General features: G+C 34.6%; 2 protein-coding genes across 2 annotated transcripts; one reads left to right on the top strand and one right to left on the bottom strand.

Moving 5' to 3' along the window:
- Positions 1 to 517: 517 nt before the first annotated feature.
- Positions 518 to 4,557, bottom strand: ENH1 (rubredoxin family protein). Its single transcript, XM_022044527.2, has 6 exons — positions 4,302 to 4,557; positions 4,013 to 4,213; positions 3,748 to 3,914; positions 1,184 to 1,265; positions 942 to 1,010; positions 518 to 844 (listed from the first exon to the last, which is right to left on the bottom strand). The coding sequence occupies exons 1-6, from the start codon at positions 4,398 to 4,400 to the stop codon at positions 674 to 676; spliced, it is 789 nt and encodes a 262-aa protein (XP_021900219.1). The 5' UTR covers positions 4,401 to 4,557; the 3' UTR covers positions 518 to 673.
- A 14,749-nt stretch (positions 4,558 to 19,306) lies between these two features.
- On the top strand, positions 19,307 to 21,747 carry LOC110816336 (putative serine/threonine-protein kinase PBL25). The gene is made up of 5 exons (XM_022044492.2): positions 19,307 to 19,648; positions 19,742 to 19,914; positions 20,013 to 20,202; positions 20,286 to 20,671; positions 20,756 to 21,747. The coding sequence occupies exons 1-5, from the start codon at positions 19,546 to 19,548 to the stop codon at positions 21,461 to 21,463; spliced, it is 1,560 nt and encodes a 519-aa protein (XP_021900184.1). The 5' UTR covers positions 19,307 to 19,545; the 3' UTR covers positions 21,464 to 21,747.
- The last annotated feature ends 1,928 nt before the right edge of the window (positions 21,748 to 23,675 follow it).

Here is a 23,675-nt window from a genome sequence, read left to right as displayed (position 1 = left end):
ATCTTCACTTATCTATTACTAAATAACATATATTTATATATCTTATTAAAAAATATATATAAGATAACTATATTTATAAAAGTTTAATTAATATTCTATAGTAATGTCACAATATTATATTTAAATATCTTAAATTCTTCACTTGTTTTATCAAATAAAACATATTAGCGTGAAAAATTAAAACAAATTTTGTATTCTTGAACTGATTTATATTTTTAACCATTCATTGAATATTTTTTTTTAGACCAAACTCAAACTTTATATTTTTCTTTGAGGGAGTCAAATTAGAACTTAAAAATAAAACTTTAAATTAAGCTTTAGTCCAAGTCAAACACAATCATTCAAATAATTAGTTTAAGATTTCGAACAATACCACCCTTACATGTAAAATCTTCATAATAATATCACTTTTACAAGTAATTAAAATAATATTTCAGGAATATCTATTAAGTACTTAGGAAATACATATACACTAACATTTATTTAATTTTTTTGTTAAAATTTATAAAAAATAAAATTAAAAAATAATAATAATTACATTTTCCAAATCTTTTAATTCATATGTGTTTTTCTCAATGTGCTTATTAACTTTTTCCCTTTTTTTTTTTTTTTACAAATCTAATTAAATATCTAATAAATACAGAGAGAAAAAGAAAAGGAAAGAATGGAATTGTCATTGAAGACCATAAACGAGCAATGCTCCAACAGCACCAACACCAATAAGCAGCCCAACAATAACACCTAATGGAGGCAGACCCCCACCAATTGCTTTTCCAGTATTTACATCATATTTTGCGAATCTCTTTTTCGGGGCTCTACACTGTGGGCATACATATCCATCAGGCTGCACAAAAGTACACTCACTTTATATATATATATATATATATATATAATTACTACGTAAAGAAAATATTTAATCTAAATGCACAAGAGAAGCTTGCCTGTTCGTCAAATGGTTTCTGTAAGGTATATATGTATCCACAATCTAAGCATATGTGAGTAGCTCTCGCCTGCAAAACATATATTTTTGTATTTTAAATACACAATGATGGGATATCAAAGTTTAATTTCTTGTATTTATAACATAAACAGAGTGTATAGTGAACTTTTGATGTGGGTTTAAATTTTTCTTAATTAATTTTCTGTAAAAATTATTTTTATTTATAGTTGAGTATATAATTGCCTTCTGAGCCTCGGTCAATTTCCGGCCAAAGCGAGGAGGAGCTGGACGCTTGGGCAACCGTTTGACATCTACATCTGCACCTCTGCATCACCAATTTGGGAAAAGAAAAACATAAATAAATAAATGTTATTTAAATAGATTCATTAATTGAAAAACCTTGACAAATAAAATTTTAAATTATTAATAAATTAAAAGATCAGAAAAGAGAGATGGGAGGATCTTTGGGAAAAATAAAGAGGTTTGGTTTGATTTTTCACAACTCCATCCACAAATAGTTGGGTTTGATTTTCTTTTCCCTACATGAATCACATAATGGCTATTATAATTGTTGGATTTTGCAATATTGAAGAGTAAGGATCCAGAAGAGGTCAGCATCCAAATTGACATATCCTCTACAACTCGAAAAGCATTGGAGAAACTTTCATATTCATCCATCTCTCAATTATTTAAATTGCTCAATTCTACATCCCAAACTATCTAGGATGTAGCAATTGACAAAAGGTCCCCATCCAATGCCTCTTTCTTTAGCACCATTTCCACACCATTTGTCATATCAGAATCTCATTCTTCTACCTGACTGCACCCTCATCTTGATGCAAGAGCAAAAAACACCCCAACCAACATTGACTTTCACAGGTCAACTCCGTGTGGATGTCAAGAACATCTACCTTTCCATCCTAAACCTTCTGCATCAAACTTGGCCTAAAAACACTCCACCAAAATCTCTCTGCAGCAAGCCCATCCTTATTCAATGGAAGTTTGACTTCTTCCCAAGCCACCAAGTTGACTCTTCTCTGGTCATTGGAATCATCCAACAAGAAGCGACATTGAAGAATATTTTTAGCCAACAAAGTCAGATTGTGGAATAAGGATAGGTCATAAGTGCACAAGTCAGAGAGCTTTTTTTTTATGATTACGAGTTTTGCACCCTTGAGGAAAAGACCCTTTTCAATCCTATAAGTCTTTTTTCAACTTTAATCACCACTCAAGCCCGGCTTTGTCTTTATATTCAGACCTCAGTGGAAAACCAAAATACTTCAAAAGAATAGAAGCCACCTTACACCAGAATGCTAGTGAAATAGTTCACTTTAAGGTCTTTTCCGCACAGTCACCAATTCTAATTTGGCTAAACTATTCAAATCATATCAATAGGTTGTTCCTATCTATCATTCATTAATCAGCTTGATGGATACAACTCTTGGCAGTTGTTCTTCATGAACACAGATGACAAACAATCATATGATATTCTCTCTTTACTTAAATATTCTTGAGTCACTCTACATAACTTGATGGCAGAATTTGGAGATTCGATTCTTCAAATATGTGCATCTGCAGATCCTTGCAAATCTCTCTTTATCCATCTTACCTATAATTCTAGTAATCATAATAAAACTTCACCAATTTATTTCTTAAGGTTAAAGCTTCCTCTCTAGACTATTATTGTGCACAGGCCCAATAGAAATGACTACTTTCAAGTTTGCAAATCCAATATGCTCCTTTCCCATGTGTGTCTTATGTTTTTCAGGGAGGCTGAATCCTATTACCATCTCCTTTTGTATTATGAGGTGGTCAGACACTTTAGTCCAGGATTTTTGATACTTCCAGAACCAAATGGGTTACACCCATTTTCGTTGATTGTTTCCTCTTTATGTCCCATAAAGGAGTTGGGACGAATAATAAGATGCTTTACAGATGAGCACTCTTTGATGGTTATAGGTGTTGTTGTTGCAGAGCAAAAAGCTAGACATTTTTAGGATCACTACATCCTTCTACTTTCCTATCAAACAAATTGATTTTCTTTTCTTCTTTATGGGCAAAGGCTTGTGCATAAGAAAACTCTAGAAATACAAATATGATTATTGTTCAGAGTATTATGATTTATTTTAGATTTTCACTCCTAAACAGGGCTAATTTCTATTAGATTCTTTTTTAGTAACCACTGTTCTTTTTAGAGTTGAACACTATAAATATACAAACACTACGCATTGTAAAATAAATATCCAATTTTAATGAATAATCATTTATTGGTAGATACAATAATTTATTCTCCTCATAAATTTGGGTAAAAACCCTAGTGGATTTTAGATTATTGACGTACATTGGACTTCATCAAGGTGTTCTCTCTCACAAGTTTGAAAGAGAGAATGGAATTTTATATGTACTTCCATACTAAGGTGAAAGGAATGTCTGTCTATTTTATAATAGGAGTCTGATGGAGTATTGCTGTAGTAGGCTAATTTATTTCTTTTATTTAATAACATTAAATTATATTATATTAGTATTACTTTTATATAAAATAAATTTATTCATGGAGAATCTCTCTATATTAAATTCAGAGTCAAAAGGACTTTCGACCCATCCCTGCTGGGTCAAATAGGCAACGATCTTACCCTCCCTTGACTTATATTAAATATTGTTCCTTCGAAAAATAATAGAAACGTGTAAGCTGCAATTTAAACTTGAGTAATTTACCCATTAAGTTCAACTTATATTTGATTCAACGAATTAATGAAATACGCTTAACGTAAAACATGTGAAGCGAACAAGAAAAAAGAGAAGAGAACCTGGAAACAACGAAGTAGACAGAGTCTGGTTTTGCTTGGATGGCAGTTTTTGTAAATCCGAGCTTATCAGCCGGCCAAAGTTCGTCCCCAAAGAAGCTACTGGTGTAAAGCACTTGATCCCCCACCTTCAATCCTGCTTTAGCCGCATTCCCACCTCCATCTACAGCCTAAATTAAATTAATTATCAGTAACATTCACCTTCAATTTCACAATTTATACAACAACAACAACAAGAAGCAGCATTTCATCGATCTGGGACACTTACAGTGATGACTACGCCGCCGCCTGGCTTCTGACCTAATGTCAAACCTAGTGGCTTGTCAACCTCCACTTCGATGTTCTTCGAAGCTCCTGCGGTTCGTGCATTGATCTCAAGACCTTTTCTGATGTGATTCGAGTTTATCTTTTTCTCACACGTAAAACCCCTTTTGGCTTCTCTGAGGGGTAATCCGTGAAATGCAGTTTTCTAGGGATTGAGAAATTAGGAAAGAGTAACGATAAGTATGTGTGTATATATATGTATGTGCTGGTGCTGAAAAATTAGGGATCCCTACCTGTAAATTAGGAGAGACAGATGGTTTTGGAGATGGATTCAGTGCAGTTTTGATGACTGGCAAAGAAGAAGAGGCACCTACAACCACAGCCGACGCCATGCTTGAGACAAGAAATTTTCCAGACTGACCGAATGGCCAGCCTTATCTTCGTCGCTCTGGAAGTTGAGCGGATAACCTGTATGTGGTGCTTTGTTTATACGTATGCGAGGGGAGATAATGTTATTTGTTTGGACGACGGTGCCATTCTGCGGCTTGGGAATTAATTATGAGAGTGTGAAATATATTATTTATATTTTTTAATATAAAAATAACTAAACATACAAATTAAGAGTCTAATTTATTTTCAATTATTTAACAAATAATAAATCTACAAATTTTATTTTTTAGATAATACTTGAAATCTTTAATTATCATGAAACAACTTGAATCTCTTTGGTAATATTACTAAAAGAAAGTTCATTCTTTTTTTTTTTTTTATTACAAAGAGAGGCATAAGTCAAGAAAATAAAGAAGTCGTCGTGTACATCATGGACTAAGAAACGTCTAAGAATCATCAGTGAGAAATTGCTGGAGATCATCACGCACTTGAGCATATGGATGGAAACTCATCTGAAGAGAGAAACCAGCATTCGCCAACCAGTTAACACGTTTGTTCCCTTCTCGATAGATATGCTGAATGCAGACCTGTCAATCCTGTAGCAGTAAATGCTTGATTATAGGGATGAAGGCAGCATGCGCATTAGCCCCGTAATCTTCCTTAGTGAGTAACTGTACTGCTAGAGAGTTATTCATTTCAAGGATGATGTTACGACACTTGGTATCCCAAGCGAGTTGGAGGCCATCGTAGGCTCCTTAGAGTTCGACTTGCAAAAGAGAACAACTACCAAATTTTCTACTGAAGCTACTCAGGCAAACACCATCCTCGTATCTGATATGTCCGTCACAGCATGAGAGATTGGATGTAGCATGATAAACACCATCAGTGTTCACCTTCAGCAATCCTCTAGGCGGTTTCTACCAAGTAATAAGCTCTTCAACTCTGTGTGTCATCCCTGGAAGAAAAAAGAGATTCATATTAATAGTCATAAAAGTGTAATCAGTCATGAGGAAAACTTCTTTAGCAAGCTCTTCGATACTGCTGTCACATCTCTGGAAAATAAATTTATTCCTACGAGTCCACAAAATCTAGCAAGTAAGGCCGATCCTGTGCTACAACACTAAAAAATATTGATTGGGCTTCGACGGGGATGATTTTCAACCATAGTAGCTTAGCAATGCTACATGCAGATCCACATCTTCGACATGTTCGTCACACCTATTGCATTTCGTAGTAGGGGTCATGTGACATTGGTAACGCTCCCAACTCGTCAACAACTTTCCCTTCGCAGCCAGCCAAAGAAAAGTGCACACCCGTTGAGCACCTGGCCAACACCAAATGTTTCTCCAGTCTCTATCCACCGAATGCTAATGTTCATTCTCCAGGAGGGCATAAGCCGAGCTAATCGAGAGACATCAAGAGTTCGTCATACCCCAATAGCATAAACCCAAGATATTATCCTCATTAGGAGTCAACATGATTGTCAACTCGAGCAGTATACCCATTGACAACACCTGGTGCAAGGCCTCCCAATCCAATTGTTCAAATGGTGCCACGTAATCCCTAACAATTTTATGGATGTCTTGCTCCTCGATAGACGTGAAGGCAAGAAGCTTAAACGGCCCCATGTCCCCTAACCAGCACTCTTCCCAGAACCTAACATTTTGCCCGGAACTAATGGACCATTTGATGCCCACTCGAAGGTCCGTCCAAAGATGGTTGTGGTTAAGGTTACGCCAAAGATGGGAGATCGTCCCAGTAGGTGTACAGCTCCCCGATAAGTCAGACCATTTGTACTTGTGGGTGAAAACCTGCTTCTTTGACTTTGATCTTGTTACTAGTCTGCTGAAACTTTCTAGATTTGGAACTCTATTTGTGTTTACATCATTTGAAATTTTTTTGCAAGTCACATTTTGATGCTCTTTGAGTATCTTGAATATTTTTAGCCTTGTTTGCATCATTCTTCCTCTTCTCAAAAGGATTCGTCCTCGAATCAATTCTTGAATTAATTTCAAAAAGGAATAAATCAGATATGTTAAATGTAGTCGAAACACTATACTCACCTTGTAGGTCCACTTTGTAGGCATTTTCATTGATTTTGGCTATGATTTGAAATGGACCATCCCCACGAGCATCCAACTTAGATTTTCGTTTTGATGGAAATCGTTCCTTGCGCAAATGAACCCACACTCAATCTCCGGGTTCCGAAATCTTGCGCCTTCCTTTATTGACATGGGATACTACTTGTTTATTTTTCTTTTCAATGTTTTGCCTTGCTTTTTCATGAATTGATTTAACCATTTTGGCTTTCTTATGTCCATCCAAATTAGAAATGTCCCTTATAGGAATAGGCAAAAAATCAAGTAGAGTTAAGGGATTAAAACCATACACAATTTCAAAAAGAGAAAACCCAGTAGAAGAATGTATACTCCGATTATAAGCAAATTCAACAAATGGCAGCATATCTTCTCAAGTTTTAACATTCTTTCTAATTAAAGCACGTAATAATGTACCAAGTGTTTTATTTACTACTTCAGTTTGACCATCCATTTGTGGATGTAAAGTAGTAAAAAATAAAAGTTTGGTCCCAAGTTTGGACCACAAAACTCACCAAAGGTAGCTTAAAAATTAACATCCCTATCAGGTAATAATGGTTTTAGGAATGCCATGCATTCTAACAACTTCGCGGAAAAACAAATCCACTATGTGTGTGGCAACATATGTTTTGTGATATGGTATAAAGTATGTCATTTTGGAAAAATGATCAACAACAATAAATATTGAGCCTCTCCCTTTTCTAGTCCTAAGCAAACCCAACAAAAAGTCTAAGAAATATCAACCTAAGGATGTGTAGGAATGGGTAATGGCATATATAATCCATGTGGTTGAACTCTAGACTTAGCTTGCCTACATGAGATGAACTGCACACAAATTTTCTCAATATATTTACGCATATTAGGCCAAAAGAAATGTTCATATAAAATGTTCAAAGTTTTGTCAATCCCAAAATGTCCCATTAAACCACCACAAGGTGCTTCACGAACAAACAACTCCCCAATAGAACTATTAGACACATATAATTTTCTCTTTTTAAATAGAAAACCATCATGCCTATAAAATTCTTGAAATGTCGCATGTTCACAAGCCACATAAATATTTGAAAAATCAGTATCATGCACATATAATTTTTTTGAAATGCTAAAATCCCAACAACTTTGTAGAAAGAGTAGAGATAAGACTGTACTTTCTTGAAAGCGCATCAGCTACCACATTTTCTTTTTCTTGCTTATATTGGATCACATATGGGAAAAACTCTATGAATTCTACCCATTTTGCATGTCGTTTATTAAGCTTGTCTTGCCCTTTTAAATGCCTCAAATATTCATGATCAATGTGAATCACAAATTCTTTTGGTAACAAATAATGCTGTCATGTCTCTAATGCTCTTACCAAAGCATAAAATTCTTTGTCATAGGTGGAATAATTCATTTGTGCACCATTGAGCTTCTCACTAAAGTAAGCGATGAGTCTTTTATCCAGCATAAGAACAGCACCTATACCAAGCCCAGAGGCATCACATTCAATTTTAAAAGTTGAATCAAAATTAAGCAATCTTAATAAAGGCGCATTACATAACTTTTCTTTCAATAAGGAAAACACATGTTCTTGTTCTTTTCCCCAAACAAACCCTTTATCTTTTTTCATAATTTTTGTTAAAGGGCAGCTACGGTGCTAAAATCTTTTACAAATCTCCTATAGAAACTTGCCAAACTATGAAAACTACGCACCTCACTTACACTTTTAGGTGTCGACCACTCTTGAATAGCCTTTACCTTTTCACTATCTACCTCGATTCTTTTTGCACTCACGACATATCCTAAGAAAATGATCCGATCAATGCAAAATATACATTTTTTCATGTTAGCATATAGTTAAAATTTGCGCAATGTGTCAAACATTTGCCTCAAATGCATGACATGTTCATCAATAGATTTGCTATACACAAGAATGTCATTGATGTAGACAACCACAAACTTTCCAAAAAATTCACGTAAAACATGGTTCATTAAACGCATGAAATTACTTGGCGCATTAGTTAAACCAAATGACATAACCAACCACTCATATAACCCTTTTTTTAAAAAAAAAAGCAGTTTTCCATTCATCTCCATGTTTCATTCTTATTTGGTGATAACCATTTTTAATATCAATTTTAGAAAATACACAAACAACATGCAACTCATCTAAGATATCATCAAGTCGAGGTATTGAGTGTCGATATTTTACCGTTATTTTGTTGACGGCCCTACAATCAACACACATACGTCAACTACCATCTTTTTTGGGTACTAATAAGACGAGCACTACGCATGGGCTTAAACTTTCTCGAATGTGCCCCTTTTGTAAGAGATCCTCCACTTGCCTTTGAAGCTTTTTGGTCTCCTCGGGATTGTTCTTATAGGCTGGTCTATTTGGTATGGCAGCCCCGGGAATGAAGTCAATTTGATGCTCAATCCCTCTCAAATGTGGTAAACTTTGAGGTAGATCATCGGGAAAGACATCGCTAAATTCCTACAAAACTTCAACCACAACACTTAGCGAAGAAGGGTCAAGTTTGTTAACTGAGAAACAAGCTTCTTTGTACATAAATACAATCATTGGCTTGTTAGAAAATAAAGCTTTTCTCACATCTCTAATTTTAGCATAAAAGCTCATTTTCTTCCCTCATTCTTTTTTATGGTCGAATACACTTCTCTTTCTTTTTCCTTTTCATTTTAATTTTTTCACTCTAATTTTCTCTCACTCTCTTTTCTTTTTTCTTTTTCTTTTTTTTTCTCTCGGCCTCTCTTTGTGCGAATTCATCATGGGACTTTTTAAGTTGCATTTGGTCTTCAAAAACTTGTTTAGGGGTTAAAGGAAGAAGATTATACTTTTTGCTCTCTTTTTCTACCATGTACCAATTGAGATACCCATCATGCACCACTCTCCTATCCCATTGCCATGGTCTACCCAAAAAATATAACTAGCTTGCATAGGAACTACATCACATGTCACCTCATCACTATACTTCCCAACAGTAAAAAGCACCCTCACTTGCTTATTAACTTTCACCTCCCCACTATTGTTAAGCCATTGAAGTTTATAAGGTTTAGGATTTTTTGTAGTTTTCAAACCCAACTTATCAACAAACAAGGCGCTAGCCACATTTACACAACTATCCCCATCAATAATCATGCTACACAATTTTCCATTACTAGACATCTAGAATGAAAAATGTTCTCTCTTTGCAACTTAACCCCTTCATCATCATTCCTTACTTACATATTCAAAGCACGCCTACAAACCAAAAATCTACCTTCCATAGGCGTTTCCCCATCACTACAATCCTCCAAAGGAGGCATTTCATCCTCTACATCACTCTCATCATTCGTTTCAACACCATCACCATGCGTCACCATTACCCTTTTATTTGGGCATTTAGATGCAATATGACCAAAACCTAAACATCTAAAACACTTGATATCTCTATTCTTAGGAGTTTGTGAGTTAGAAATACCTTTGTTTTTATTATCATTAGTATCTTTTGGCTTGGTTTTGTCATCTCTTTTGAATTGGACAGCCTTGTTATCTCCCCTCTAATTCGGCCTCCAATTCGAATTTTGGATCGAATAAGTGTTAGCTTGCCTTGTTTTCCCCTTTCGCTTTAATTGTCTTTCAATCTTTATAGCCATGTGCACCATATCGTCAATCTCCACATAATGTTGAAGCTCTACAATGTTGGTTGTGTCTTTGTTAAGGCCATCTAAGAACCTTGCCATAGTAGCTTCCCTATCCTCTTTAATATTAGCCCTTATCATGGCTATCTCCATATCTTTATAGTAGTCTTCTACACTTTTGTTCCCTTGTATAAGGCTTTGTAATTTTTGATGTAAGTCCCTATAGTAGTGAGTAGGAACAGAGTGTCTTCTCATGATAGCCTTCATTTTGGTACAAGTGGAAATAGGTCTCTCTCTATTTCTCCTTTTATTTGTGATGAGTTGATCTCACCACACAATACTCTCCAAACTCCACGGCCGCAAGCTTTATCTTTTTCTCCTCCGAATAATTGTGGCACTCAAAAATAAGCTCCACCTTGTGCTCCCATTCAAGATAAGCATTCGGATCATTCTTGCCTAGAAATGATGGGATTTTCATTTTGATGCTCCCAATGTTTTTATCAAGATCATTTCAACCCTTACCATAATTTCGACATTCATTAACCAAAGTAGCTTTGTCATCAAATTCTTCCTCCACTTCCTCATCAAAAGATGGTGTTGGAAGTCTTCTTGCCCTTGGATTGGTTTGGGAAGCTTCCTCTCTCATGAAATTTAACTCACTTTGTTGTTTCTCTAGTTTCTCATTCATGTTGCCAATACTTAGTTGAATCCTCTCAAATTATTGTTGCATTGCTTTGAGGATGAATTCTTGATCTTTTGATATTCTTTCACTCCCTTGTGGCTCCATCTTCAAATCTGAAATTTTAAGGACAAATAAAATAGATTGCAACCTCACACAACACTCCCTCATGTGTTTACTCTCGTCGTATGGGCACTCGTGTTTCACTCAATTTTGGCTTTTACCCTCTTTTGAGCTCACACTCTCTTACTTTTTACCACTCAAGCAATCTTTTATAATTTTATACAAAAGAGTCAATAAAAATAACAATTAATTATCACTATGTACTCAATTTTAATTAGAGATAACAAAGAATTCCTAAAGAAATAAGATACACAAATTCAACTCTAGAAGCAAACTAGAACATTCTAAATAATGAATAGTACACACTTGATATAGGAATAAGTGTATGATGATTTTTATGTTAATTAGGCAATAATGAATCAATATTATTACCTCAAGATGTAATAAGAAATAAATGGGCAGAAATATTAAATAAAAACTAAAGATGCAAGAAAAAAAAATGGTGAATCTTAAATTTAATGCACGAAACTTGTAATTCTCTACTAGAACTACAAATTATCACCCAAAACACTCAAATTAAGTGAAACAAACAGTTTTGGATGAAAACAAACTCAATTGAGGTGAGTTGTTTCCAAACAGCACCAAAAATTACATAAATAATCTCAACCAAACAAACAGCCTTGAAACAAGTTTTCCTTTTAAATTTTAAATGTATTTGCATGTTATATGAGATAAATAAAAGAGAAATAACAACAGGTGTTTCAATTACACAAGGTAGAATTGGTTGAAGTGTGTTTTGCACAGTTAAGCAAATTAGGCTAATCTGATTTTTTTTTTTTTTGCTGAATGCAAATTTGTCTCTTTTTTTTAACAAGAAATAATGAAAATAAAGACAACAAAATAAGGATAGACTAATTTACTTGGTGAACCTGGCTCTGATACTAAATGATGCGGAACTCCAAGACCCTTGCTTGAACATTAGAACCCTTCAATCGGTTTAAAACATAATTTAGATCACAAGTAAAAACGAAGCAAATTTGTTCAATCACCCAAATAGTAGAAGTTAAATAGAACCCAAGAAAGATAAATGATATCCCTTAAACCCGATCCAAACAAGCACCAAGAACAATTAAAATAGGAAATCAGAATTGAATACAAGTGATAACAATTGTATTTTAAATTAACACCTTGCGTTTAAAGTGAAAAGAAAGCCAAAACACTCTCAACTCAATTCTGAAATATTTGATTACAACTCTTGATGTCTACAAAGAATAGTTCTTTTGGTATTGATAGCCAAAGAAATTAATGATAAGTTACAAGACAATAACTAAAATTATAACTCCCACAATAACTAGGCTAATTATGTGATAACTACAATTGTAACTTCAACAATAACTAGGCTAATTATAGCATGTAATTGTTATGTAACTATTTGTAACTCTAGTTTTCTTAACCAACACCACTAATTGTTTGTGGCGCTATATAGTTATAGACTCATTCTTATAATAACACTAAGACAAGACTTAAACTCAAATGAGTTACACTAGACTATATGGGCTTAATTAACCCAAACTAAAATAAAACAATCCAAAATACTTAAAACAACTCAACTAATCTAGTCTATACACAAGCCTTATTCACTCATTACCAATAAGACTCAAACAAGCCCAAATTATCCCAAATCATTTAAACCCAATTACAGTTACGAATTTGGGTTATTCAAAAAGCTCATATTTGAATTTTTCACAATTGGCCAGCCCATCATCCACATGTTTTTGAGTGAAAACTTGGAGCAACTCTTTAAGCTTCTTTGCCTTTGATCTTGTTACTAGTCCGCTAAAACTTTCTAGATTTGGAACTCTATTTGTGTTTACGTCATTTGAAATTTTTTCCAAATCACCTTTTAATGCTCTTTGAGTATCTTGAGTATTTTTTAGCATTATTTGCATCATTAACATTCTAGCCAGACAACTTTTGGTTAATTTTCTCAAGGATATAGTGGTAAGTATCTTTATTGATCCTAACATATAACAAACCCCCAAGTATTTACCAAGATTATTAGAGACTTGAAAACCAAAATTCTTGCTAATACGACTAGCCTTACATGTGTTAATGTCGCAAGAGAAGAAGATAAATTTCTTATTCGCACTCACTTTGTGACCTGAACTTGCACAAAAATCATCTAAAGCCCTTTTAATGACTCGAATATGGTCACCAGTGGTTTTTCTAAGGATTATAAGGTCATTCGCAAAAAAAAGGTGTGAAAGGGCATGGCCCTTCTCGCCAAGGTGTATCGGCTTCCACGTAGTATTTATAACGAAGCTATTGATGCAATGAGATAGTATTTCCATGCATAGCACAAATATGTAGGATGAAAGCGGGTCTTTTGACATATGCCTCTAGAAGGCCAAAATTGTTGGGTGAGACAACCATTCCACAGTAATTACGTAGAGCAAGAAGAGATATAATGTATGATAACTCTGATAAGGTTAAGCGAGAGACCAACATTAATCAAGGTGTCTTCAACATACTCCCATATAATGCGATCATAAAATTTTTCTAAGTTTACCTTACCATCAACTTGTCTTTTCCCCACAAATTCCACTTTGAGTGGACCACCTCTTGGGCAATAATAATATTATCAGTGATACTTCGCCCAGTAATGAAGCCAGCTTGGGTAGGGTCAATCAAGAAAGACATAAAGCTCTTGAGTCTATTCGCGATGAGTTTGGTGATAATTTTATATAGAATCGTTAATAAACTGATCAAACGAAATTCTTTAATAGTTTCTGATTTTGAAACTTTGGGAATAAAAGTGATAAGGGTCTTATTGATCCCAGTAGGTAGCTGTTCACTTAAAAAAATACCCTTAACCATCGCACAAACCGAATCACCAATAATCTCCCATTGGTTTTGGAAGAAGGCTACATGGAGACCATAAACACCAAGAACCTTCAGCTAGTGCATGCTAAACAAAGCGTCATGGATCTCTTGGTCCGTCACCCTAAAGTCTAACTGAGAAACCGTAGCAGTTGTTAACTTTAGAAACAAGCCCCTAACAGGGTATTGAGGTATAGATCCCTTGTCTGTTGTATACAAGTGCTCAAAGAAAGTGGAAGCCATCCTCTGAAGTTGATCTTTATCGATGCTCCAATTCTTATTCCCATCCTTTAGCATACTAATTTTATTCTTCTTCCTTTCAGAGATGATTTGAAGATTTATGCTTCTAGAGCATTTCTCCTTGCAGTAACACCTCATCTAATTCCTCAGCCAAGGATCTCTCCAACTCGCGAAGTCTACCATAATGGTGCCTTTCTAGAGCCCGTTAGATCCCATTAAGTCTCACCAAGAGAATGCATTTTATCTTGATGATTTGGCCAAACACATTGTTGTTCCAATCCTGCACAGAAAAGTTGAAACTACTGATGTTATTATAAATGGGGAGATGGTTTTGCCAATTTTCCCAAACCAAATTAGGAAAATCAGGGTGGGGCAACAACCCAGCTAAAAATTGAAAGGGCTTAGGATCCTTATTGGGGTTATAACAGGTGTAAAGGATGATAAAAAGAGGCCTATGATCTGTTGCACTTTAGGAAGATGGTGGACAGTAGCCTCCGAGAACTGGTTACACTATCTCTAGTTGTAAATGGCTCTATCAAGGCGTTAAAATAAAGTCCTCATCGCCAAGTGAAGTTAGGGCCAACATAATCAAATTACTGCAAGGAGTTGACATCAATGAAGTGATTAAAGAAGGCACAACCTTCAGATTGTTTAGTCTCACATTTTCGGTCACTCACCTCTAAAATAACATTAAAACCCCCAGCTAGGAGCCATGGGTGATCATTGTGTTGCCCAATTGCAGTGAGCTCCTCCTAAAGGTCTTTGCGTTTCTGGGAATTCGAACTCCCATAAATGATGGAGATAGAGAAGTCATCCATCATTCCTGCTAACCTTGGAATGGATAAATTGACGGTGATTATATTCAACATTTGCTTGGATAGACTCTTTCCACATCCTCCAAATGCCACCCGAAAAGCCAACTACCTCGACTCTGTGAGAGTAATCGAACCCCAAAGTCTTAATTACTTTGTCTGCTCTCTCACCTGCAATCTTAGACTCCAACAAAGCCACCAAGGTGGGGTTGTGGATATTCACAAAGGATTTAAGGATATGCCAGAAGCCCGCTTTTACTGCACCTTGATAATTCCACACAAAAAATGGGCAATCCATATAAAAAAAATTATGGAAATGAGCTAAAGCTCAAGATGCAAACTATGGTTGCTCCTTCTGAAAGGCATCCACCGCGCACGACACGAGGCTTACTTCTTTATTGGCAAGCTCTTGTAGCTTCGACATCAGGGAGCTGATCATGGCAGATGAAGTGGTTTTAGGTGCTTCATCCACTTTTTTTGCCTTGATTTATTTTTTAAAAGTCTTGTTAACTTTCACGTATTTGCAGATACCAAGTCTATCAGACAGTTTATTTGCCCTCCTAGAGCGATCCCTCAAGGAGAGCGTTGGTGACATGGGGCAAAAAGGAGGGACCCGATTGTGTTTATCGTCTTGGTCTGCCTTATCCTCAATTATTATTATTTTTTTCTGGAAGGTTCTAGTGTAGTAGTACCCTAACTTATTACAAACTTCTCAATAAGGGTTCTTCCTGCGCTATGTGGGCTGATGCGTCCCTTTATCCTGCTAGTTTCTTCGGCTATACTATTTGTAGGCATCACATGTCCAATGGTAGGCATTGTATTAACCGACATGGCAGAGTCCATGGTTTCAGGGATGAAATCCATTGTATTTAGACCATTACCTCCCACCACTGGTGCCTTTCCTTTATTCCATGGAGAATGTTTTTCATTTAATGCCTCCACCTATTTAAGATCTCTCACCACTAGCCAATTTGGTCTTTCTAACGCTCCCTCCATGTTAGTGAGCGTACTAAACCTTGACCCATTCTTTTTTTTCCTCTTGTAGTCTCTATGCCTTTGACAGGCAAGCTAAGGTCTTTCTTTCTGTTTTTCTTCCCTATATTGGACCTGCACCTATGGACTGTAAGTCTCCTCCGGTATTGCTACCTTTTCCTATTCGTCGGGAGTTGTGCTTCCGCTCTTAGTTGAAACAGTCACAATCTCAACGTTCTTCTTGCACTTATCTTTGAGGTGCTCATAAACTTCAAAATTGAAGCAGATGGTTCGCAAACCCTCATACTCCACCCATTGAAGTCGCCCATCAAGCATGAACTTGGAGATTAGTGGTTTTGTCAAGTCAATACCAACCGCCAACTGGGTAGTACCTCGTTCAGTGGATTTTGTATTGTAATCAATGCGAAATACCTTTCCTATCACCCTGGAGATAACTCTAAGTATGCTCTTATGGTAGTAGTGGATAGAGAGACCAGGAAAACGCACCCAAGCCATAACATTTGTAACATCTGGGTTTGCAATAGAGAAGCTATGGGGCCAAGGCTGAACTGTGAGGTAGTTATCGTATAAACCCAAGGGTCATCCGTAAGAACATATAGATAGTCCTCTGTTGACTAGAGTTTGACCATATAGTAATCGTTATCAAGGTCTATAAGGTGTAGCCGATCCCTAGGCTTCCACAAGCTGTGGAGTTTAACCCAGAGTGCTTTGTAACCAATCGACTTTCTAAGCAATCGAATGATTACTGTAAGTTTCATAGTCTATGCTAAGAGATTGTGTGCCTGATTAAAAAAAATAATTTTGGTATTCCATTCTCCATGTCAAATTGAACATCTCTGTCCCTGATCTCGATTTCCTCTCAGCTATTTGCTGCCTGAGGACCACTGACGAGTTTATCTCTAAAGGAGGTTTTCATCGTCGGTGTCCCTTGCGACAATAGAGATTTCCCTGGGTGTTGGATTTGTGGTTGCTCAGCTGCCAAATGACTAGGGATCATAGTCTCTTCGTTACATCCTTAAATCCCCTCCCAAGCACAACCTCAGCCATGTGTTCATCTTCAGGGGATGTTTTTTCAACTGCCAGCCAGAGTCCGGCTTAGGATTTTGATTGAGTCGCACCAGAACAAGGCAAGATTGCCTCAGTTACCAACTCACCAACAGCCATCGATATTTCCAGCATTTTTTCATCCGCAGTAACCTCAGCTTACGTTGGGTTCAACCGGGTCATGATTTGGGTCGCTGCTCGGGTCGCACCAGAACAGGGCACCATCACCCCTGTTCTCACCTTGCTTTTCACCAGCGCTTCATCCTGAATGCGTTCGCCTATTGCAAATGCATCGCCAGTGGCACCAAGCCGGGTCGCTTCATTATTTCTTGAGTAGCTCACTTCCAGCTAGAGCGACGCTCCATTTATTACCTTCTCTTCAGCCGCCATCACTTCCTCCATCGTTATATCATCACCAGGTATTAGAGAGTGACTCTCCTCCAGCAGTATCTTGACTTTCTTTGTGGATCGGTGCTCTTCCGGGCAAGGCAGTGCCTCCCCTTTCTTCGTTAAAGCAAAGTCAAAACTCAACATTAGGGTTTCTACTTTTCTGTCGCGCGTGGACCTCACACTCTCACTAAAAAATAATAAAGTTCATTCTTCAGTTATTGGTCTTTCCGCTATTTGTGATTCTTTTCTTTAGGAATCAATAATTGAATTCGATTTCAAAACATTAATGTGATGAAGACTATTAAGAAGGAAAAACAAATATGGCATTAAAGAAAAAATAAATTAGGATATTAAAAAATATATGTTATTAAAAATTAAATACATCTTAGAAAATAAATAAATCAAATTAAATGATAAAATTATATCATTTTTAATTAATTACAATTAATTGTTTATTTCTTTTTTCATTATAGAAAACTTATATACATAATGCTGTAATATTCAATGAAATAAATATCAGTAAAAAATTATTTTTAAAATGGTATCAGAGTTTTAGATTTAGAAATCTTTAAACTCTTTTATAAACTATGTTCTATCTTAATTGTTAAAATTAAAAAAAACTATAAGAGATCAACCTTTATAAACGACCACCACCCTCCAACTGTTGACCACCACAGGACCAACTAACTCCACCACTAGCCCACCTTCATAGTCAACCGTACAAGTTATCGCTTCTCCCTTAATCGACATAGTTCCAAGTCTCCAAAATTGTCACATACATCATCTTTTGCTTATCTTTGTCATAACTTTTTGCATATATATGCGTGCATGTTGGTTTTAGGTCCTTCTATTATAACTCCTGTCATATTAAAGTTGAGTTGAGTTAAATAAAATCTCTAAGTTGACTAAATATAGAATCAATTTTTTCCTCATACAGTCCAATTATTGGAGCAAATTCTAACAATGTAATTTCATATCTTAATAAATTCATAGTGAATATTGAAATACTATGGGCACTACTTTGCTCCTTAGAGAAACAAATATGTATCAATCAATTAACACACTCAGGTATAACTTTTACATCACATGAACTAAGTATCTCAGATAAATCATTTTAAAAGCCACAAATTATATGATCAATATTTCTAAATATTTTTGTATGTATGTATCGTGTTCAAGTAATAGAAAGATTGACACTGCAAATATTTTTTCAATATTATTACATGTAAGAGCAACATTAATTTTAGTTCTACCATTGTCACAAAAAATATATTATATATTTACAAATTGTGTACTAATCTTATATTACTAAGTAAATTATTACAATATTTGAATTATCAAGTAATATTTAATTCTTCTCATAGTAATTTTTAGGATTAGAATTCAAAAAAATCATTGGACGCACTAAAAACAGAAATAGACTCTATTACTTGAATTCATGCTATTATTATTGATCTCATTTACAAATTCGACTTCATCATAAAAGATGTGGAGACTCATCATTTTCTATCTTAAAAGTGATGTATTTATTTTCTTGAAGTGTTCATATAAAAGTTAGATTTCTTTAACATGTAAAATAATTTATACTTGTGTGTTTATGTATGCTTTCATTATTATTGAAACTCAACTTAATATTGCCTAAGTAAGAGACTATAGAAATTTATGACCTTTTATTTAATTATAAATTTATAATTTATTAAAACGAACTAAAAATTATGGTTTTACCTATAATTAAGTAATTATTTGTCTTTAAAAAATAATCAATTATATTATTAAAACAAAATTCACACCAACATCTCATAATACTAAAAGATATTGATAAACGGCTAAACAACGACAACTTTATAATAAGTTTTTTTGTCTTAGTCATATTAAGAGATATTATTATTATTATTATTATTATTATTATTGAGGAAGTAAAAAGTTTTTTGTTAGTGTAAGGGGAGAAGTAAAAAATAAAAACAAAAGAAATTTAGATGCCACATTTGGTGTATTTGCCACCTTACAAGATGTCCATTCAATTCTCCATTTTTTTCTCGGAGAGTTGTAATAACCAAAAGTCTTTCCCCTCTCCACCTTTCTCCTTCCTCCAAAAAGCTCTCCATGCTCGCTTTCTCTTTTCTTTTTCAGAAGAAAAAAAGAAAAATTTCTTTTAACTCTGTATTCCCTCGGTAGGGTCCTTCAATTTTCTTGAAGGACCCACCATCCCTTCTCAAATCTCTATATATATATATATATATATATATATATATATATATACATACACAATATACACCTATATTCTGCAATTTTCCCTTTTTTTCTTTTTGAATTTTCGTGACAGCCAAGCATGAATTGCTTTCCATGTTTCTCATCGCAGAGAAGCAAAAAAAGCAGTAGCAAGAGAGAGCCTGCGTCTCCTTCCAAAGACGTCAATGAATCCTCCACTCCTGGTACTGCATGCTTGATTTTCTTTAATTTATAATTTTCTCTTCCAATTTAAAAAAATTATTATTGGGTTTAATTAATTGATTAATTTTTTATAGATATTAAGCGGCAAAAACCAGGGGGTAATGATGAAGGAAATAATAATACTCCTGTACAAACCTTTACATTTCGCGAGCTTGCAACAGCAACCAAGAATTTTCGCCAGGAATGTTTGTTGGGTGAAGGTGGATTCGGACGTGTTTATAAGGGCACAATTCAATCGACCGGCCAGGTTATATTAATATAATATACACCATGATGATCATGATCTTGCATGCATACACATATAAATTTTTTTTTACATAAATGTATATATATATATATATATAGGTAGTGGCTGTGAAGCAACTTGACAGGAATGGACTGCACGGAAACAAAGAGTTTGTTGCAGAAGTATCGAGGCTAAGTCAGCTTCATCATCCAAATCTTGTTAATCTGATTGGATACTGTGCAGACGGCGATCAGAGGCTTTTGGTTTTTGAATATATGCCAAAAGGCTCCGTAGAAGATCAGCTTCTGGGTAACCCTAATCTCTTCTTCTTCTTGTGTTTATATATATGTATATATGCATTCATATATGTTGATGTACAAATGAAAGTGTAGATATAAAAAGCGAGGGGAAGGCATTAGATTGGGAAACTCGGATCAGAATAGCATACGGTGCAGCTCAGGGATTGGAATACTTGCATGAAAAAGCAAATCCTCCGATTATATATGGAGATTTAAAATCTTCAAGCATTTTATTGGATGAAGAAATGAAAGCAAAGCTTTCAGATTTTGGAATGGATAAACCTGGAGATCATAAAATGCCAATTTCATCTCGAGTCATGGGTACTTATGGTTACTGTGCTCCAGAATACGCCAGAGGTTCTCAACTCACTGTTAAATCTGATGTTTATAGCTTCGGAGTTGTCTTGCTCGAACTCATCACTGGTCGAAGAGTTATAGATACCACTAAACCCCCTGATCAGCAAAACCTAGTTTCATGGGTATATGTATATATATTTATCCATATATATGTGTGTGTACTTTTTTTTTACTTCAGCACCTCATCTCTATATATATGCATGCAGGCACAACCCATATTCAGAGACCCTAAGAGGTTTCCTGACATGGCGGATCCTCTTCTCCATAGGAAGTTTCCAGAGAGAGATTTGAATCAAGCAGTCGCCATTGCAGCCATGTGTCTGCAAGATGAAGCAACTGCTCGTCCCTTAATAAGTGACGTTGTAACAGCTCTCAGTTTCTTATCAATGGAGTTTAAACCTGTTGTTGATGATCATAAGTTTGATCGCCATGATTATCAACAACAAGAAACTAGTACTCTAACTTCAGACGAAAACCCTAATTCAATATCCAGTGATGAAGAAACAAGAAGAAACAAGAACAAAATAACCAGCAGCCGGAAAGGAATTACTTCTTTCGGTCGGAAAAGCAGCAAGAACTCTTTCTTCTCGCTGAGTCAAAGAAGCAGCAGCAAATCACAATCACAATCAGAATCACAATCAAATGATGAAACTACCAACGATTCTGATGATGATCAAAGTGTTAATTCTTCAAACAAAAAATTACCTGCAGAAACTTACGAACAACACCAAAGTGATGATGATGATGATGATGATGATTCTGAATCTCCAGACAGAACCAGCAGTAGCTATAGAAAACAAGAAACAAACAACGGATCAGAAAAACAAAGTACAGTTTGCTTAGATGAGGATGAGGATGATGATGATGACCAAAATAGTGGGTCAGATCACGATGGGAGTGTTTATTCATCATGACTTTTCTCCCTCCAATAATATTTCTTTTATTTTCATATTTTAATTTCTAACCAAATTTGTCTTACATTGATTTTATTAAAAGGGTTATTACGTATGCCAATAGGAGGTTTAATTGGAAACGTATTTTGGACATTACATACATTATCGAATTCCATATATCACATATATAATACATATATTATGTGTGTATCTGTATGTATATATGAGGTCAATCGTTATAACATATACTTTTTTTCCTTTTTCAGTTTGTAGTATGTATAAACCCCAAAAAAGAAATTATTTCCTTTCGTTACGAGTAAGTATAGTATATATTATACATACATATATAGCACAATTATAACTTGTTAAGAGAGAAGATGTTAAGTTGCCATAATTTCTTAAAGAGCTATCGTTTCTATAAGAACATTACAGCTAGTACTATAAGTTGAATTTCCGTTGCTTAGACATTTTAAAATATCAAAAATATTTTGTTCACTGAGTATTATTAGATGTATATACAAATTTTCAGCTTATAACCTATATAACTTGATCTCCATTTGGTAATTTCCAACTTCAAAAACCTGAACAAACTTTAAAGAATAAGAATTAGTATCGTTACATAATAAGATATAAGATCAACAATGTATTATAGATAACAAAATTTAAAAGGATAAGATGTATACTTGAAATACTTCAAATTAAAAATATAAAAGATTGACAAAGTTTTTAATCTCACATTAACCAAATTAAAGAATATGATATATATAAAGTAGGAACATAAAACAAATGGAAGTTCAAAGATATTTTTTGGCTTCAATAGAAATTATCCAAATTAAAAATTAAAAATACTATACAAGTTAAATTAAAATCACTTACCAAGTGACTCTAACAGAAAAAAAATCAAAGGGTCATCTCATCTCCTTATAGAATCTTAATCTAATCCACATTTAACACTTGAACCTATACAAAATGTTTATTATCAAATTCGCAACATTAGCATGTGAGAAGAACAAATATTTATTACAAACTAAGATGAGCCATGATCAAGAATGGCAAGGCGAGGCAATAAAGAAACAAACTACAGCAATTAGCTACATAATAGAAGTAATTGTACTGGGCAAAGTGTAAAATAATCGAATTTGTAAATAATTTAGAAATTTCTATTCTTCACTATTCAGAGGTATAATTATATCACAAAAAAAGAAATAAAAATTATTACACAAAAAATCAACTAATCATATTCTTATAATTATGATACTAATTTAGTAATTTATAACACTAATTTACAACACTAATATAATAATTTAGCAATTAATATAATAATTTATAACACATGTCAACACTCCCCCGCATGTTAGAATATAGATGTCTATCATGCCCAATTTGTTGATCATTTTAGAAAATCTCTTTCCAGTAACTATTTTTATGAGAATGTCAGCTAATTGATTTTCAAATTTGACAAAGGAAAAATGTATAATCTTTTGATCCAACTTTTCTTTTATGAAGTGTTTATCAATCTCAACATGTTTAATGCAATCATATCGTATAGGATTTTGTGAAATCTCAATAGCAGTTGTATTGTCAGAATAAAGACTCACAGGTTTCTCATATTTAATTCTCAAATCTTCTAAAATACTCTTGATCCATAACAATTCACATATTCCATGAGCCATTCCTTAAAGTTCAGCTTATGCACTTGATCTTGCCACAAACGTTTATTTTTTGCTTTTCCCTGTGACCAAGTTACTTTTCACAAAAGTAAAATAACTAGAAGTGGATCGTCTAGTCATTTGATCACCTGCCCAGTCATCATCTATGTATCTTTTAATTATTGAGGAGCTATTTTTTTAAATTAATAAACCTCTGTTGGGAGTACCCTTTAAGTATATCAAGATTCAGTACACTACATTTAAATGATCTTCGCTTTGTGCATGCATGAATTGACTCACGACACCTACAACATATGCTATATCTGAGGTCCTTCATTTCGAATCAAAAATCAAATACTCCTATAATAATTTCAATCATAATAATCATCTTCTGTTAAGGCCATGTCATCAACGTACACAATTAAAATCATTACATTTCCTTCTTTATGTTTTATAAACAAAGTATGATATGAATTACTTTACTTATAAACAAAAGCTTTCACTGATGCAAAAAACCTTCCAAATCATGCTTTTGGTGACTGTTTAAATCCATATACTGACTTTTTTAATTTACAGACTTTATT

This window comes from Carica papaya, chromosome 1, assembly GCF_054855325.1.
Source record: "Carica papaya isolate Zhongbai chromosome 1, ASM5485532v1, whole genome shotgun sequence".
Taxonomy (NCBI): domain Eukaryota; kingdom Viridiplantae; phylum Streptophyta; class Magnoliopsida; order Brassicales; family Caricaceae; genus Carica; species Carica papaya.
This window is presented reverse-complemented; position numbering and strand designations above follow the sequence as displayed.

Bases quoted from the DNA above. Each gene is read 5' to 3' on its own strand.
- ENH1 (XM_022044527.2), bottom strand. From the start codon at position 4,400: ATGGCGTCGGCTGTGGTTGTAGGTGCCTCTTCTTCTTTGCCAGTCATC. The intron at 4,214-4,301 runs GTAGGGATCCCT...CTCAATCCCTAG, and splicing joins CTGTCTCTCCTAATTTACAG to AAAACTGCATTTCACGGATT. The intron at 1,266-3,747 runs GTTCTCTTCTCT...TTGGTGATGCAG, and splicing joins GTCTACTTCGTTGTTTCCAG to AGGTGCAGATGTAGATGTCA.
- LOC110816336 (XM_022044492.2), top strand. From the start codon at position 19,546: ATGAATTGCTTTCCATGTTTCTCATCGCAGAGAAGCAAAAAAAGCAGT. The intron at 19,915-20,012 runs GTTATATTAATA...ATATATATATAG, and splicing joins CAATTCAATCGACCGGCCAG to GTAGTGGCTGTGAAGCAACT. The intron at 20,203-20,285 runs GTAACCCTAATC...ATGAAAGTGTAG, and splicing joins CGTAGAAGATCAGCTTCTGG to ATATAAAAAGCGAGGGGAAG.